The sequence below is a fragment of the Sus scrofa genome, chromosome 6 (assembly GCF_000003025.6).
Source record: "Sus scrofa isolate TJ Tabasco breed Duroc chromosome 6, Sscrofa11.1, whole genome shotgun sequence".
Classification (NCBI taxonomy): domain Eukaryota; kingdom Metazoa; phylum Chordata; class Mammalia; order Artiodactyla; family Suidae; genus Sus; species Sus scrofa.
In genome coordinates, this window is record NC_010448.4 from 51,294,238 (window position 1) to 51,312,155 (window position 17,918).

General features: G+C 58.7%; 1 protein-coding gene across 2 annotated transcripts; it reads left to right on the forward strand.

Moving 5' to 3' along the window:
* On the forward strand, positions 4,506 to 16,306 carry BCAM (basal cell adhesion molecule (Lutheran blood group)). Of its 2 annotated transcripts, XM_003481884.4 has the most exons (15): positions 4,506 to 4,669; positions 6,444 to 6,565; positions 7,631 to 7,859; positions 7,930 to 8,000; positions 8,480 to 8,576; positions 8,659 to 8,841; positions 9,325 to 9,461; positions 9,932 to 10,088; positions 12,760 to 12,875; positions 12,991 to 13,132; positions 13,288 to 13,424; positions 13,635 to 13,779; positions 13,869 to 14,010; positions 14,923 to 15,040; positions 15,133 to 16,306. In XM_003481884.4, the coding sequence occupies exons 1-15, from the start codon at positions 4,603 to 4,605 to the stop codon at positions 15,136 to 15,138; spliced, it is 1,869 nt and encodes a 622-aa protein (XP_003481932.1). In that variant the 5' UTR covers positions 4,506 to 4,602; the 3' UTR covers positions 15,139 to 16,306. The 2 variants fall into 2 exon arrangements, with proteins under 2 accessions (XP_003481932.1, XP_013850432.1); XM_013994978.2 differs by lacking the exon at positions 13,288 to 13,424 and having other exon boundaries at positions 4,521 to 4,669.

The window sequence follows — 17,918 nt, forward strand, 5'->3', positions numbered from 1 at the left end:
GAGGGAGGCCAGGGATCAAACCTGCGTCCTTATGGATACTGGTCAGATCTGTTCCCCTTGAGCCACAACAGGAACTCCATTTCTGCCACATTCTAATAGTTACATGTGAGTCACAAAACAGCACAGATTCTAGGAGGGGGCTTGGACCCCACCTCCCAGTGGAAAGATCGTCAAGCTGACAGCAGAGGAGCGTGTGGGGCGGGAGCTATTGTTACCACCATCTTTGTTTTTTGTCTTCTGGGGGCCACACCTGTGGCCTATGGAGGTTCCCAGGCTAGGGGTTGAATCGGAGCTGCAGCTGCTGGTCTGCACCACAGCCACAGCAACATGGAATCTGAGCCATGTCTGCAACCTACGCCAGAGCTCATGGCAACGCCTGATCCTTAACCACTGAGTGAGGCCAGGGATCAAACCTGTATCCTCATGGATGATACCACTCAAGTTCTTAACCCACGGAGCCACATGGGAACTCCCATTGCCGCCATCTTTGAAATGTCCCAGCCACCATGGCCGGCATAGGCTAGTCAGCCTGTGTTTCTTCTTTAGCACTGTTAGCCCCTGATTCCTCAGTATAGCAGGATGTGTAGCAAGACTCACCAAACGCAGGTTACCTGAGGGACAACAGAGATGGGAAAGCACCTGTCCTTACTGGGTTCAACAAAGGGCAAGAGGCTTTCAGGTGGAAGGGACTTTTTTTAAGTGGGGGGAGGGGGTGCAGATGCTAGCTAACCCTCCCCCAAAGTCCGCTACAATCCACCCTTTTTTTGTCTTTTTGCCTTTTCTAGGGCCGCTCCCGCAGCATGTGGGGGGGAAGGGGGTCCCAGGCTAGGGGTCCGATCGGAGCTGTTGCTGCCAGCCTACACCAGAGCCACAGCAATGCGGGATCCGAGCCGGAATCTGCAACCTACACCACAGCTCACGGCAACGCCGGATCCTTAACCCACTGAGCGAGGCCAGGGATCGAACCCGCAACCTCATGGTTCCTAGTCGGATTCGTTAACCACTGTGCCATGACAGGAACTCCCAATCCACCCTTTTGAATGGTCGACCTCAGTATGTAGCCTTCACTCTGTATTACATTCTCCCCCACAAGTTCTTATCCATGCTCTCCCTGCACAACTAACTCTTGCACAACTAGAAAGGCATCACACTGCCCCCAGACAACACAAATTTTGAGTCATTATATTTTCCAAATGCACCTCTGGAATCAACGGGGGACAGATATTCCCCCCGCCAAATACATCACAACCTCCATATTCCCCAAGCTATGAAGTAGTTTTAGAGTAAATGGTCCCACAATGTATGTAAGATAATGGGATAAAGAAAAGACTGGGCAGGGAGTTCCCATTGTGGCTCAGCAAGTTAGCAGCCCAACTGGTATCCATGAGGATGTGGGTTCTATCCCTGGCCCTGCTCAGTGGGTTAAGGATCCAGTGTTGCATTGTCACGAGCCTCGGTGTAGATCGCAGACATGGCTCGGATCCCAAGTTGCTGTGGCTATGGCTGTGGTGTAGACCGGCAGCTGCAGCACCTATTGGACCCCTAGCCTGGGAACTTCCATATGCCTAAACTAAAAAAAAAGAAAAGAAAAGATTGGGCCAAGTTCCCACTATGGCACGATGGAGCACTGGGACACAGGTCCGATCCCCAGCTCAGCACAATGAGTTAAAGAATCCAGCATTGCCACAGAGGTCACAGCTGCAGCTTGGATCTGATCCCTGGCCTGGGAACTCCACACGCCCTGGGACAGCAAAACAAAAAAGATAATGCTTGTTCATTAAAATGTATCAGTATCTACATAGGCGACAGCAAGGATGGCCCTGGAAAATACATTGATTCCATAGATACTTAGCTTCTCCTCATGCCAAGCACTGTTCTAGGCACTGGGGAGACAGCGGTGAACAAAACAGAGTTTTTGTTCTCTTGATGCTTTTGTTCTGAGCGAGACACTAAAAAATGAGATAGAGGAAGTAGTCTGGCTGAGCTAGCAAGGGGTGCTGTGCAGCAAGTGAGAAGGGGAGCTGTTGCAGGAAAGAATGGCCCAGCAGCAGGAAAAGCACGTGCAAAGGCCCTAAGGCTGGAACATGCCTGGTGTTGGAGGATGCACATGGAAGCAAAGAGACCAAAGTGGCAGGAGATAGGAAAGGAGGGGGAAATGGGGGGGGGTCGGGGAGGTAATGAAACCATATCCGGGACCTTGTGCACCATGCAGGCAACTGCAGCTTTTCGTCTGAGTGAGGGGAGCCACGGACAGGTTCTGAGCAGAAGAGTGACAGGGGCTGACTCACATTTTAATGGGATCCCTCCGGCTGTTTTGTAGCAATAAATTGTAGGGGACAAAGTCTGATGATATTTCAGTGCTAGTTTCTGCAAGTCTGCGAGGAACCGAGGAGCCGCGCTGGTATTTATCACTTCCCTTCTTCGCACACTCAGGTAATCCTCCCTCACCTAGAACCTCAGCTCGTTGGGGCTTGAGGAAGGTGGAAAGGAGGTGCTGTTGAGAGGGGGCCCATCAGCCCAAGCAGTGGGTGCATGAGCTGGGGGCCAGAGGGGCCAGAGGAGCCATGGTGCCTGCAGTCACTGTGTGTAAGCTGGGTCCACAAGTTTGCACAGAGCAGTCTGGGTAGGATTTGCAAGGATCTGAATACCCCTGGGCTGGTGCCTTGCAAACCCTCCCCTCCCCCTGGGCTGGTGCCTTGCAAACCTTGCTTTGTGTCTGGCCTGTGCTGGGCAGTGCTGCAGACACAACCATGACGGAAACAGCCCTGACCCTACCCTTTTCTTTTTTCTTTCCTTTTTTTTTTTTTTTTTTTTTTGTCTTTTTGGAGCCACACTGACTTGGTGAGTCGGTGAGTCTGGGATTCCATGATTCACTTTAACCAAGCCATGGAAGCCATCACCCATAATGGGACAACCACCATCATATACCATCTTTCTTTTTTTTTTTTCCCCTAGGGCCGCACCTGCGGCATATGGAAGTTGCCAGGCTAGGGCTTGAATCGGAGCTACAGCTGCCAGACACAGCCACAGCCAGGCCAGATCCTAGCAGGAGCAGCATCTGAGACCTACACCACAGCTCACGGCAACACTGAATCCTTAACCCACTGAGCGAGGCCAGGGATGGAACCTGCATCCTCGTGGAAGGGTTTGTTACTGCTGAGCCACAATGGAAACTCCCAGCCCTTAACGACTCACGGTTCAGTGGGGGAGGCAGACCCATCCCCAGAGGGACGATCCGTAGTGGACAGAGCCCAGAGGGGGCTGCTGACCCAGCTTAGGGGAACCAAGGAGGGCTTCCTGGTGGAGGGGGTAGTGCACCTCATACTAAGAGATCACTTTTCCCGCTATAACAATTGCCCTTCTGTATGGACAAAGTAGTCTTAACCAGTCTGACCGATAACTCCCAGGCCAACCTGTAACCTAAGCCTTCCCCGGTGTCTTACCACTGACCCCCACCCCTGTCTGAGCAGAGGCCAGGGGAAGCTCTCCCCAAAGGACCAGCTGCTCCCATCCTGACCAGTGTTGAGGGCTAGCTTCTCCAGGGTAACCAGTGACATCTCTCCCCCAACCCCACCCCACCCCTGCCAGCATCTGGGGATTTTGTCCCAATCAGGTCTGGCCTGTGAGGAGCCTTGGACCGTCTGATCTGTGATCCAAGTCTGACCTTTCCATCTGACCCTTCCATCTGACCCATGGCCACGGCAGAGGTTGGGGGGGGGGGCCTCCTCCCTTCCCTCTGGTGCCCTGGCCTGCTCCCCTCCCCCATTCACCTGCTCCTGCCAGCCTGATTCTCCTCCCCTTCCCCCCAAGGTTGGGAGGGAGGCAAGGGGAGAGAAAGGGAGGAAGGGGGGGTGGCATTCCTGGGATTCCCTGGATGGAGGAAAGAGAGGGAGGGCCCTGGGGAAGAGAGCGGAGGCAAGAGCACCCCACAGCCCCAGCCCTGCCACCCTCACAGAGGCCTGGGCAGACCCGGGGTGTGGAAGACGGGTAGATTCCCCTGGAGACCGAACTGGTGGGTTCCAGGCCACTGGTCAGACAGCAAAGCAGCCCAGAGCACCAGCCACTGGGGAGGCCGCACAGGGTGTACTGGGAGAAGCTGTTCTAGGCCACTGGTCAGGCTGGGGATTGCTGGTTGTATGGGGCGAGGCCAGTGCAGGCCACTGGTCCTGGACCGGGGCGAGCCCAGGCCACTGGCCATAGTGGGAACGAGTCGTCTGCTCAGAATGAGGAGAGAGTCCGCTGTTCTCCAGTGAGGTCCCCGCTCAGCTCAGGACACCGGCTGGACTGGTCGATCAGGCCACCCGCTGCGGGCGCTGGTCAGCCGGAGCCTGACATCCCGGGGCCTGGGGGCGGAGGGATCCCCGTTCCCCGGCGGCCGAGCGCTGGGAGGTCGGCTCCGGGCAGTGGGAGGTCCTGGCCAGGCGCCCGGGTTTGGGGCGGGGGGACGAGGGAGGACGAGGGGGGCCGGGTGGGCGGGGCGGGGCGGGGCTGCCTGGGGCGGGGCCTCCTTCCTCCAGACCCGCGGCCGCCGGGAGCCCCAGCCCGGGCTCAGTTGCTGCCGCCGCCGCCGCCGCCGCCGCCACCACCGCCGCCGCCTTGAACATGGAGCCCCCGGACGCCCGGGCCCCGCGGCTGCTGGTGCTCGCGCTCCTGCTGGGGGCGCACCCAGGTATGACTCGGGCTGAGAGCAGGACGCCGCTGGGGGGTGGCCCCTGGGGGCCCTGGGAAGGGAAGAGGAAAGGGTCTTTCACGGACCCTAGAAATCCCAACTTGGGGACCCCAGGGAGGAGGGAGATGGGAGCATGGGGTACCCCTCCCTGTGAGAGACCTGGGTACAACCGGGCAGAGGGCTAGGGACAGTCAGCTATGGATTAGAGACTTGAGAATTCGGGACCCAGGAGTGCGGGGCTCTCCGCTCCTTCCCCCTCAGACCCTGGGATCTGCCCCCCACCCCCACACCCTGCCCACCCAGGCCCTCCTCCCTCAGATCCAGAGGCCCAGGCCTCCAGTGGCTGGAGCAGCTTTCCAACCAAAACAGGGCTCTCCGCTCAAAAGTTGTCAAGTTTTGAGAGAGTCAGGGACCCTGTGGCTAGAAACTAGCAAGTCACATGCATTTGAGGGGTTCCCCCCCATCTGGATTCAGAGCCCAGACTCTAAAGGACCTGCCTCCCTGGCCCCCTCCGCCATCGGAAAGGGCTGGAGTCCTGGCTCTGGGCAGTGACAGCGGAATCAAATGTTTCCGAGTGACAGTGCCCCCTTCCCGGGGCCCCAGATAAATGCACACACCTGTGTGAGGGTGGAGGAGGAAGAGGCCCCCAGGGGACTGGCAGCAGAGGGACAGAGAGATGAGAGAACGGAGAAGAGAGAGATCTCGCTGTCTGTCCTCACTTTCTGCTGCTCAGACCCAGCCCCGGGCACCAGCCTGGCCCCACACGCCCTCCCAGGGGGCAGGCCCGGGCCAGAGGTGGGTGCCTGAGAATCCGGGCCCTGGCACCAGCATGGCCAATAGTGGGTCCCCAGGGGCAGAGCCGGGCCGGGCTGGGCGGGGGCAGAGTGGGGGGAGGTGGAGGAGGGTCTAAGAACCAGAGCTCAGGCCAGGATACTGGCCCAGAGGGTGAAAGAGCTCCCTTTCCTAATTCGAGAGGCTCTGTCTGCCAGGATCCTGGCACCAGAGTGAGAGCCCTTGGCTCCCTTCTCTCTCAGGACCCAGGATCCCGGGCCTCAGTCCCATCCTGGTCTGAGGTGACGCACTGCTCTATCAAAGCATTAGAGGGGTAGGGGGCTCGGGCAGGTCTGAGCCAGCCTGTCCCTCCCACATTCCTGAAACCTGCCCAGCCCTGTCCCCCTCACCGCGCCCACACACCCATCCTGCCTCAGCTCCAGCCCAGCCCCCAGCCCCCAGCCCCCCGCCCCCGTTCCTGAGGGAGGGGACCCAGGGGCAGGGCTGAGCCACACAGGGACTGATGAGAGACACAGAGACTGTGGAACCGAGAAATGGAGACCCTGGGTGAGGAACGCACACGCCGAGGTGGTGACTAAGATGGAGAGAGACAATTGTCCCACAGCCCAGGGCCCAGCCCTACGCAAAGTGCTGGAGGCAAAGGAACGAGCCCGCCCTGGCCCTGCCCTTGAGGGGCTTTTGGTCTAGTGGGAAAAGCAAGAACAGACATGATTTTAGCCCAAGAGGAGGACTGAATGGAGGCCACCTGGGCCCTGAGTGGCCCAAGGGACGAGCCTTTAGTTCTGCAGGTGAAGGGAAAATGCACAGAGGTGGAAGATGAGGGAGGGATGGAGCTGGGTCCGAGGGAGGAGGGGCTGGGGCTCCTGGGCCTGAGGGAGGAGGGACTGGGGACCTGGATCCTGGGTCCAAGGGAGGAGGGGCTGTGTCCGGAGGGCTCTGCCTGTTGGTGGCAGTGGGAGAGAGCTCAGTCGCCCACCCGCAGGTGCCGAGGCTGAGGTGCGCCTGTCCGTGCCCCCCCTGGTGGAGGTGATGAGGGGGGAGCCTGTCACTCTGGACTGCACCCCCTTGGGGACTCATGACCATTTCGTGCTGGAATGGTTCCTGGTGAGTGCTGCGGGCTGAGGGCCGGGGGGTGCTAGAGGGGGGCCTGGGAATCGGTGCAGTGGCACTACAATCCTTTGCTCCCTCATCAGAGCCCACAGGATCCTAGGAGCTCCACTTTTCACAGGTGGGGAAATGGAGGCCCAACAGGGGAGGCCCTCTGCGGGGACCCCAAGCACAGCTGAGACTAGAACGATGCTCCCCCACCCCCACACCCCCTGTTCAAAGTGCTGGCTCTTGAGAGAGGACATTTAGAGGCGGACACCCAGAAAGCAAGAGCCCTGGGGTTGGGACTAAAGAGATAGAAGAGAACATAAGAGGCAGGAGAGACAGGGCCGGAGAGGGAGGCAGAGGTGGGAGCAGCGTGAGCGAGATGGAGAAAGAGGGAAACAGGAAAATGTGACAACAGTTAGAGAGCAGGGGTGGCAGGAGTGGAGAGAAGGGCAGAAGGAGCAGAGAGGGAGGGAGCCAGAGACCCACGGAGCAGCAGAAAGAAACGCAAGTGGATGGAGTTCCCATTGTGGTTCAGCAGGTTAAGAACCTGACTGGGACCCATGAGGCTGCAGGTTTGATCCCTGGCCCCTCTCAGTGGGTTAAGGATCTGGCATTGCCGTGAGCTGTGGTATAGGCTCAGCTGCAGCTTTGATTTGATTCCTATCCTGGGAACTTTTTTTTTTTTTTGTCTTTTTAGGGCCATACCTGTGGCATATGGAGGTTCCCAGGCTAGGGGTTGAATTGGAGCCACAGCTGCCGGCCACATCCACAGCCACAGCCACATGGGATCTAAACCATGTCTGCGATCTACACCACAGCTCACGGCAACGCCAGATCCTTAATCCACTGAGCAAGGCCAGGGATTGAACCTGCAACCTCATGGTTCCTAGTCGGGTTCGTTAACCTCGGAGCCATAACAGGAACTCCCTGCCTGGGAATTTCTACATGCCATGGGTGCGGCTGTAAAAAAGACAAAAAAAGAAGAAAAAAAAAAGGGAAAAGAAAGTTAAGTGGAGAGACAGGAGACGGAGAGTGGGTGAAGGGCCCCCAGCTGAGGCACCCGCCCCCCGACAGGCTGACCGCACTGGGGTCCGCCACCGCCTGGCCTCAGCCGAGCTGCAGGGCTCGGAGCTCCAGGACAAGATGCACGACTCCTGGGGTCGCAGCCCCCCCTACCAGCTGGACTCCCAGGGGCGCCTGGTGCTGGCCGAGGCCCAGGTGGGCGATGAGCGGGACTACGTGTGTGTGGTCAGGGCCGGGGCAGCGGGGACCGCCGAGGCCACCGCACGGCTCAACGTGTTTGGTGAGTATCTGCAGGGTCTGGGGGAGGCTCGCTCAGGAAGGGGCTCCTGACAGTAACATCTCTCCCACAGCAAAACCCGAGGCCACCGAGGTCTCCCCCAACAAAGGGACCCTGTCTGTGATGGAGGACATTGCCCAGGAGGTACCTCGGGCCATGCCGCGATTCCAGGGGGTCTGGGGGAGGAGGGGGCTGCGGTCCTGGACTCCTGCCTCTTAAGGTTGGGAGGCGTTCCTGTTGTGGCTCAGCAGAAACGAACCCAACTAGTATCCATGAGAATGCAGGTTCGATCCCTGGCCTCATTCAGTGGGTTGAGGATCCGGCATTGCCGTGAGCTGTGGTGTAGGTCGCAGATGCAGCTCGGATCCTGTGTTGCTGTGACTGTGGTGTAGGCTGGCAGCTGCAGCTGTGATTCCACCCCTAGCCTAGGAACCTCCATATGCCGCGGGTGTGGCCCTAAAGAAAATAAGAGTTTGGGATGGGCTGGGATGAGATGCAGGGGCCTGGGAGTTCCAACCCGGGTCCAAAGGAATCGGGGTGGGAGCTGGACTCTTGTGTCTGAGGGGGACCCAGGTTTCAGGGTTCTGGCTCCGAGCCCAGTGCCAGGCCTGTGTCTGCCCCAGATCGCCACCTGCAACAGTCGCAACGGGAACCCAGTGCCCCAGATCACGTGGTATCGGAATGGGCAGCGCCTGGAGGTGCCCCTGGAGGTGAACTCCGGTGAGTGCCCGGGAGCCCAGCTAGACATGGGGGGTTGCGCTGGCGCCCGGCGGGCCCGCTGACCACCTTCCCTCCCTCCCAGAGGGCTACATGACCAGCCGCACCGTCCGTGAGGCCTCGGGCCTGCTGTCTCTCACCAGCACCCTCTACCTGCGGCTCCGCAAGGCCGACCGGGACGCCAGCTTCCACTGCTCTGTGCACTACCGCCTGCCCACCGGCCGGCACGGCCGCCTGGACAGCCCTGCCTTCCGCCTCACCCTGCACTGTGAGTCCTAAGCAGCCCCTGACTGCCTTGACCTTGGACCCCACGCCTCACGGAGGCCTGACCCTCCAAGCCACCTGCCACTCCCCCACCTCACGCTCAAGTGTGTCCTGGCCTCTGACCGCTGACCTCAAACAGTAGTAAGAGCCCCGTCCTGACTTCTGCCCCCCATCCCCCGCAGTACCCTGAACCCCACGGAGTTTCATGACTAAACGCTGAGCCCCACCCTTTCATGCCAAATCGGGTCCCTGAATCCCACACTGACCTTTCAGCGGCAGTGACGCCTGACCCTTGACCTATACTCTCGGCTTGTCTCAACTTCCGACCCATGGTCCCTGATTGCAGAATAAGTGTGAACCTGAGCCTTGAAAGATAGGACCTCTCACCTTTGAGCAACCGCAGCCTTTTCCTTGGCTGACCTCTCTCCCTCAGTCCAGCCCTGCCTTTTACACTTGACCCTGATCGTGAGTCTGCCCTTTCCCTTAGATCCCACGGAGCATGTGCAGTTCTGGTTGGGCAGCCCGTCCACCACCGCGGGCTGGGTACGCGAGGGCGACTCTGTCCAGCTCTTCTGCCGAGGGGACGGCAGCCCCACCCCCGAGTACACGTTTTTCCGCCTTCAGGTACCCCAGCCCATCACTGGAACAGCCCGCCCCGACCTCTGCAATATACTCACCTGCACCTATATATGTATATTTGGGGGGGGGGGCACATGTGCATCATATAGAGGTTCCCAGGCTGGGGGTTGAATCAGAGCTATAGCTACTGGCCTACACCACAGCCACAGCAACGCCAGATCCTTAATCCACTAAGCGAGGCCAGGGATCAAACCCACATCCTCATGGATACTAGTCGGGTTCATAACCTGCTGAGCCACAGTGGGAACTCCTGCACCAATTTTTGACATTTCACTCGGTGGCCCCTGGCTTAACAGGGCACTTGACTGGTGACCCAGGAGCCCATAGGATCTCCAACCTCTGATTTGAGAGAATCCTGACTCTGCCTGATGACTGACTTGGGGGACCCGTGACCTAGCAGGACCCATTGGCCCAGGGCATCTCCTGAACCGGATTGCTCATTCCCGGTCCCCCAGGACCAGGAGGAAGATGTGCTGAAAACAAATCTCGAGGGGAACTTGACCCTGGAGGGAGTACAGCGGAGCCAGAGTGGGACCTATGGCTGCAGGGTGGAGGACTACGATGCCGCCGAGGACGCGGAGCTCTCCAAGACCCTGGAGCTGCACGTGGCCTGTAAGAGCCGCCAGAGAGCAGGGAGGGGGGCCCCTGGCACTGGCCGGCCCTCCCCCAGCCCTGGGGGCAGCCCTGCCTCCGACCCTCTCTTTCCACTTCTATGGCCCCTGCCCTGGTCCAGATGCCCCAGCCCCCTCCAGTCGCCCACACAAGGCAGCCAGAGAGCCCTTTCCAAAGCACAAACCTGACCTCCCCTGACTTCGGGGAATGCTATGGCTCCCTGGTGTTCTTGGGAGAAAACCTACATGCCTCACCAGGGCCCTCAAGGCCACCTGGCAGACCCTTCTCCCCTGAAGCATTCTCCCCATCACAACCCACGCTCCTCTCCTGTTGCCTACAATGCCTCCGCAGGCTCTTTACGGCCCATTTGTAATCACTGTCTCGGTCCAGTCTTCTAAGAAGCCTTCTCAGGTCACCTGCACCCAGGCCCCGTGCAAAGGCTCTGTGCCCCCTCGGCATTCCTCCCCCTCCCTCCCCGGGGCTAGACCCTGTGTCAGATGTTGGGGACATCTCTGTGAACAAGGCAGTAGCGTCCCTGCCTCTGCACAGCTCCGGGTCCAGTAGGGCAGAGAGATGGTAAATGCTGAACCAGACACATTGTGCAATGATGCTGCATCTACAGAGACTAACACGAGTAACGGGATGAGGGCTTGGCCGGGCGAACGAGGATTATTTTAGCGGGGGGATGTCAGAGGCTGCGTTCCTGGGAAGCAGATTCTGACTACGGGTCGAAAATTGATGAGGCGCGCCTTGGGATTTATGGGATCTGTGTCTACCTGGGGGGTGGGGAGGGGAAGGAAGCAGGATTGAGCAGAGGGGCAAGTTGAGTTTTAGTCTAAGGGAGCCTGGAAGCTGGGGTATCCCCAGCTGGGGCAAGGGGGACCAGCCTTTGTACCCCGACATCAGCCCTTTATTGGATGTGAGCTGCCTGGGGAAGGAGAGGGTATGACCTTGAGCGAGGGGCTCTCTGCAGCTCAGGCAGTTCCCAGAGAGGCCTGACAGCTGAGCGCTGACAGCTGACATCCTCCTCGACAGCTGGGGGAACAAACCCTTCCGTGCTGAAGGGGAAATCGGAGTGTGCATGCATGTTAGGAGGTCAGAGAGGCCTCTCTGAGAAGGGGACATTTGAGTAGGAAACCAAAGAATGGAATCAGGAATATGAAGAGCATTCCAGGCAGAGGAAACAGCACGTGCAAAGGCCCTGAGGCAGGACCCAACATGGCATCCTGGAGAACAACAGTGAGCGAATAGGGTAACACCATATAAGGGGAGGGGGCAGTTCCCTGGTGGCCTAGTTAAGAATCTGGTGTTGTCACTGCTGTGGTGCAGTTTCGATCCCTGGCCCAGGGAACTTCCGCATGCCCCAGACGTGGCCAAAAAAAAAAAAAAAAAAATATATATATATATATATATATATATATATATGGGGGGAGAATAAGGTATCAGGAGCTTGGGACAAGGGGGGAGAGTGGGGGTTGAGATTGAAGCAGTGGGCGGAGTCAACCAGGCAGAATCCTTTGGCTCCATCAAGGAATGTGGCCTTTAAGCCAAGGAGACTGGGAAACCACCGCAGGATAATAAGCAGCGACAAGGGCTGAGCAGTGAGGAGGTGACGGCTGCATTCGAGGCTGTCGAATCCCAGGGGTTTGAGATAGAAAGAGGCAGGAGGGTCCATTTTGACGGCAGAGCAGAGAAAGATGATTTGAGCAGGTAGAGTGGAGGAGAAGGCCGGGCTCTGGGGGGTAAGTCCGAGAGGGACACCTCACGTCCCCAGGGTATCCGTTAAACTTGGCCCCAGACATCAGCTCTAGTGGCAAGTGGTCCAGGAGAGCATGTGGGTTGTTTTTGTTTTGTTTTGGTTTGGTTTTTGTCTTGTTTTTGTTTTGTTTTGTTAGGGCCACACCCACAGCATATGGAAGTTCCCAGGCTAGGAGTCTAATCGGCGCTACAGCTGCCCACCTACCACAGCCTCACTAACGCCAGATCCGAGCCAAGTCTGTGACCTGCACCACAGCTCACAGCAATGCCAGATCCTTAACCCACTGAGCAAGGCTAGGGATCGAACCCACGTCCTCATGGATCCTAGCAGGGTTCATTACTGCTGAGCCAGGGATGGAACCCACACTACCGCAGTGACAATACCAGATCTTTAACTGCTAGGCCACCAGGGGACTCCTGGGCATGTGCTTATTTATTTATTTATTTATTTGTTTGTTTGTTTTCTTTTTTTGTCTTTTCTAGGGCCGCACCTGCAGCACATGGAGGTTCCCAGGCTAGGGGTCTGATCGGAGCTGTAGCTGCTGGCCTATGCCACAGCCACAGCAACGCAGGATCCGAGCCACGTCTACAACCTACACCACAGCTCACGGCAACGCCAGATCCTTAACCCACTGAGCAAGGCCAGGGATCGAACCCACAACCTCATGGTTCCTAGTCAGATTCGTTAACCACTGAGCCCCGATGGGAACTCCTGGGCATGTGTCTTACAGTGAGAGTCCTAGCTCTGGGCTCGAGGGCCCGGATGGCAGAGTGGAGAGGTGGCAGCCATGGGCAAGCTTGGCCTTCTCCGCTGACGATTGCTCCTTTCTTCCGCACCCCCAGCAGCCCCGAAGAACCCCTAACCAAGGGGGTGAGGCTCTGGGGAAGGTGACAGTCTGTAACCCCCCTCCAGACCTGGACCCCCTGGAGCTCAGCACTGGGGAGGAGCTTTCCTTACCCCTGGGCAACAGCACAGCCGTCAACTGCTCCGTGCGAGGCCTGCCCACCCCGACCCTGCGCTGGACCAAGGTGAGGGGGAAAGAAGCCCCCCCCAGCGCGGGGGAACCCCACCCCACCCCCGCTTCCCACCTGCCTCTCCCCTTCTCTCACAGCCCGGCCACTGGCCTGTCCCCTCCCCACCCAGGACTCGGTGCCCCTGGGGGATGACTCCACGCTCTCTCTCCGCTCCATCACCTTCGATTCCGCCGGCACGTACACGTGTGAGGCCTCCATGCCCACGGTCCCCCTCCTTAGCCGCACCCGGAGCTTCAAGCTGCTGGTCCAAGGTTCGGGGGCAAAGGGAGCGGGGGGCTGGGGGGCTGGGGAGCCAGGACAAACGAGCCGGGTCCACCGCTGGCTCTTCGCTCTCTCCTCTTTCCCTCTCTCCTCCCCCTCCCCCTGGTGCCTCCGGCTCACCCCTTCCACCCCTGCCAACCCACAGGGCCACCAGAGTTAAGGGCAGAGGAGGTGCAACCCAAGGCGGAGGGCAGCTGGAGGGAAGGAGATGAGGTCAAACTCATCTGCCGCACCCGCGGCTACCCGGAGCCCAAACTCAGCTGGAGCCAACTGGGCGGCAGCGTAAGGGACCCCCCCCCACATCCAGAACCTTCTGAAACCCAGGCGCCCTCCCCAGAGCCCTCGAGGGCCCCTGCCCCTCAGTGGTCCAAGCACTGGGTTCTCCCCGCGGCTTCCTCTTCACCTCCTCCATCACCCCAGGCCCCTGAGCCCATGAGCGGGGGTCTGAGCCGCCCTCGATCCATGAGCCCGGCCTGACCCGAGCCTCCACAGCCAGCGGAGCCAGCCCCCGGAGGCCAGGGCTGGGTGAGCAGCTCCCTGACCCTGAAGGTGACCAGTGCCTTGAGCCGAGACGGCGTCTCCTGCGAGGCCTCCAACCCCCACGGGAACGACCGGCACGTCTTCCACTTCGGCACCGGTGAGCCAGCACAGCCGTGGGAGCAGGCCCCGGTGCGGGTGGCCGGAGCGCTGCTGGCTGACCTCCTCCCGCTCTGTCCCGCCCCGCAGTGGCCCCCCAGACCTCCCAGGCCGGAGTGGCGGTCATGGCCGTGGCTGTCAGCGTGGGCCTCCTGCTCCTCGTCGTTGCTGCTTTCTACTGCATGAGACGCAAGGGACACCGCTGCTGCCGGCAAGGGGAAAAGGGGTCCCCGTGAGTGGCCTGCAAGCTGGGAATCGACCTCTCTAACCCACCTCTGACCTCATCCCCAGCCTCAACCGCGATCCAACCGCACCCCCAATCTCGCCTCCATCGCCAAATAAGATGCCATCCCATCTCCAGCCTCCCACCCTCATAACCATCCCCTCCCCCACCGGCATCCCAGCTACACCCTCAACCCATCTGTAACCAGCTCCAAACCCACCCCCAGCCCATTTTCACCCCATCCCCAATCTCATCCCTACCGCTATTCCCAACCCCAACCCATCCCAACCCCCAATTTCACCCTCTGCACCCCAGCCTCCTCTCCGTCCCCAACCTCGTCCTCCCCTCCAACCCCAACCCAGCCCAAACCATGCCCCATCCCCATCTAACCTTCTCCCCAACCCCAACCGTATCCCCAGCCTCAGCCCCCACACCTAATCATTCCCCTCTCCAGCCCTGACCCCAACCAGGCCCCTAACCTCACCCCAGACTCCCACATCCTCCCCACCCCCAAGCCCTCTCCCAGCCACATCCTCAACTCCAGCCCGTAACCAGCACCAGACACAACTCCAACCATACCCCCTCCCCAGGGCCCCTCCAAACCCACTCCCGCTTCCCTTCCTAACTCCAACCGTACCCCAATCTAACCTCATCTCCAGCTGCAACCACATGGCCACTCTCCAGCTGTAGCCATTCCCCAAGCCGACCCTCAAACCCGACCCCAACTGCATCACCACCACCTCCAACCCCAGCAGCATCTTTGACCACAGGCCCAGCGCCATTCCCACCTCCGACCCCATCCCCAGCCCATTCCCACCCATCCCCGAGTCAATCTCCAGCCAACGCACCCCATTCCCCGCCCCCCCGTCCCCACCCCCCATGGCCAGGACCACTGCCAACATGTTGCCTTCTCCCCCCCAGGCTTCCTGGGGAGCCAGAACTGAGCCACTCGGGGTCAGAGGGGCCGGAGCAGACGGGCCTTCTCATGGGGGGTGCCTCTGGAGGAGCCAAGCATGGGAGTGGGGGCTTCGGAGATGAGGTGGGTCAGGCGCTGGGCACCCCAGTGAAAGGGGGACCTGCTGGGAGTAGAACAGCCTCTAGGGGCCTGCTGACTCTCCCTCTTCCCCCCAGTGCTAAGCCCGAGGCATTCACAGGAGCAGTTAAGGAACCCGACCTGGAGTCGTGGGCACCAGAAAACCAGTCCTGCGCGTGCGCCTCCACCCGCCCCTGCCTTCCTGGCCTTCCCTCTTCCCTCTCGGGCCCTCCCTTCCTTCCTCTGGAGGCTGGGCAGGGACCACAGCCGCTTGCCTGCCTCTGCTGGGAGGGAGGGGACCTTCCTTCAGGGAGTATGACTCTCCCAGGCCCCAGAATAGCTCCTGGACCCAAGCCCAAGGCCCGGCCTGGGACGAAGCTCCGAGGGTCGGCTGGCCGGGGCTATTTTTACCTCCTGCCTCCATCGCTGGTTCCCCCCACCTGACGTCCTGCTGCAGAGTCTGACACTGGATCCCCACCCCCGCCCCGCCCCCGCCCCCGCCCCATCATCTGTGGACACTGGAGTCTAGAATAAATGCTATCTGTCACGTGGACACCATCCTGCAGCCAGAGCCTCCTGCGGGGGGAGGAAGGGGGCACAGGTAATGCCCTTCTGTCCCTCCACCCCCAGCCCTCCTGCCCCCTTGCTGAACCTTGGGAGAAATCGGATGTCACGGAGAAAGAAATGAGAGAGAGAGAGAGAGAGCAGAGGGTGACTCATCTGGAAGAAGGTGGAAGAGAGAGGGGCTGGGGGTCCAGAGGTAGCTGAGCCTGGTCCCCCAGGACCAGTGCCTGCTTGGCGGATGGGGTGCTGTCCCCCTAAGTAAAAGTTCCAGTCTCCCTCCCTGTCTCTCTCTTTCTCTCTCTCTCTCTCCCTGGAGGCCCTGAAGCTTCTAGAGGAAAAGCTTTCTCTGAGCTGTGGAGTGGATGGAAGCAGGGCTTTAGCTGCCTCCTGGGGGACAGCCTGGTGCCTGCAGCTGGGGGAGGAGGGGTGGCCTGGAGGAACCCCGCCGAAGGGACCTGGGGCCGAGAAGAAACAGCAGAAAACTGGGCAGAAGAGTGAGCTCAGCTGGAGAGACTGAGGCAGAGGCAGAGGGATTGGAGAGGCAGATGGAGAGGCTTCGTGGGAGGGAGGGAGGAGGGCAGCTCCGAGATAAGAGGGAGCCCAGAGTCAGACTGAGATGGGAAGAGACAGGGAGAGAAATAGAGACATACCTCGGACCTATTTTGGGTTGATTCCAGACCACAGCAATAAAGCGAATATCACAATAAAGCGAGTCCCGTGAATCTTTTTTGGTTTCCCAGTGCATATAAGTTACATTTATACTATAGTAAGTGTGCAATAGCATTATATCTTAAAAAAAAAAAAAAAAAAAAAAGCCAGAGAGTTCCTGCCATGGCTCAGTGGTAATGAACTCTAATAGTATCCATGAGGATGCAGGTTCAATCCCTGGCCTTGCTCAGTGGTTTAAGGATCTGGCATTGCCGTGAGCTGTGCTGTAGGTGGCAGATGCGGCTTGGATCCTGCTTTGCTGTGGCTGTGGTGTAGGCTGTCAGCTATAGCTCCAAATAGACCCCCAGCCTGGGAACCTCCATGTTCACTGGTGTGGCCCTCACAAGCCAAAAAAAACAACACTTTCTGGTTAAAAATGCCAACAATTATCTGAGGCCTCAGTGAGTCATAGTAGTGTCGTCAAAGACCACTGGTCACAGATCCTCCAGCACAAAGAGAATAACAATGAAAACGTTTCAACTATTACAAGCGTTACCAAGTGTAGCTCAGAGACCCGAAGTGAGCAAATGCTGTTGGAAAATGGCCTCGGTAGACTCACTGGACACAGCTTTGTCAAAAAGCTTCATTTTTTCTTTTTTTTCTTTTTGTCTTCTTTTTAGGGCCGCTCCCGAGGCATATGGAGGTTCCCAGGCTAGGGGTCTAATCAGTGCTGTAGCTGCCAGCCTACGCCACAGCCACACCAGATCCGAGCCACGTCTGCGACCTACACCACAGCTCACAGTAATGCCAGATCCTTAACCCACTGAGCGAGGCCAGAGATCGAACCCGAAACCTCATGGTTCCTAATTGGATTCGCTTCTGCTGCGCCAGCGCAGGGACTCCAACAAAGCTTTAATTTAGAAAAAAAACCCATGGAGTTCCTGTCGTGGCTCAGTGGTTAACAAACCGGACTAGCAACCATGAGGACACAGGTTCGATCTCTGGCCTCGCTCATGGCCTCACCCAGTGGGTTGATTAAGGATCCTTCATTGCTGTGGCTGTGGTGTAAGACATTGACGGTGACAGCTCCGATTCGATCCCTAGCCTGGGAACCTCCATATGCCGTGGCTGCGGCCCTAAAAAGACAAGAAGACAAAAAAAAAAAAAAAAAAAAAAGAAAGAAAGAAAGAAAGAGAAAAAAGGGACAGGTGGAGAGGGGAATTTGGGGAGCTGGAGAGGGAGTGAGCAGATGGCTGAGGGGAGGGCAGAGAGAGGACCCCAGGGAGGAAGGTGTGCTCTGCCCAGCACCTGGTCCCCGACTTGATGAGGGGAGGGTCCTGGCCCACCTCCCAGGAGGGCATACATTTGCATAACATCCGTCATCTGCATGGCATCCCAGGCAATTTGGATACAGATGGTAGCCTTCGCCCCCCCCTCAATCTGACCCCTCCTCCCCCCTCAATCTAATCCCTCCTCCCACCTGGGTTCTGGGGGAGGGGGGAAGGGGGAGGAACAAACCCCAGGATCTGGAGCTACAGAAGTAAAGTTTAGATTAGACTTCCCTTGCTCTTCAACCTTCTGTGGCTCCCTATTGCTCTCAGGAGCACGCGCCACCCTTTGCCTGGCCTACTAAGATGTTGCCCCTGACATACACCCACTGCTCCCTCTTTCA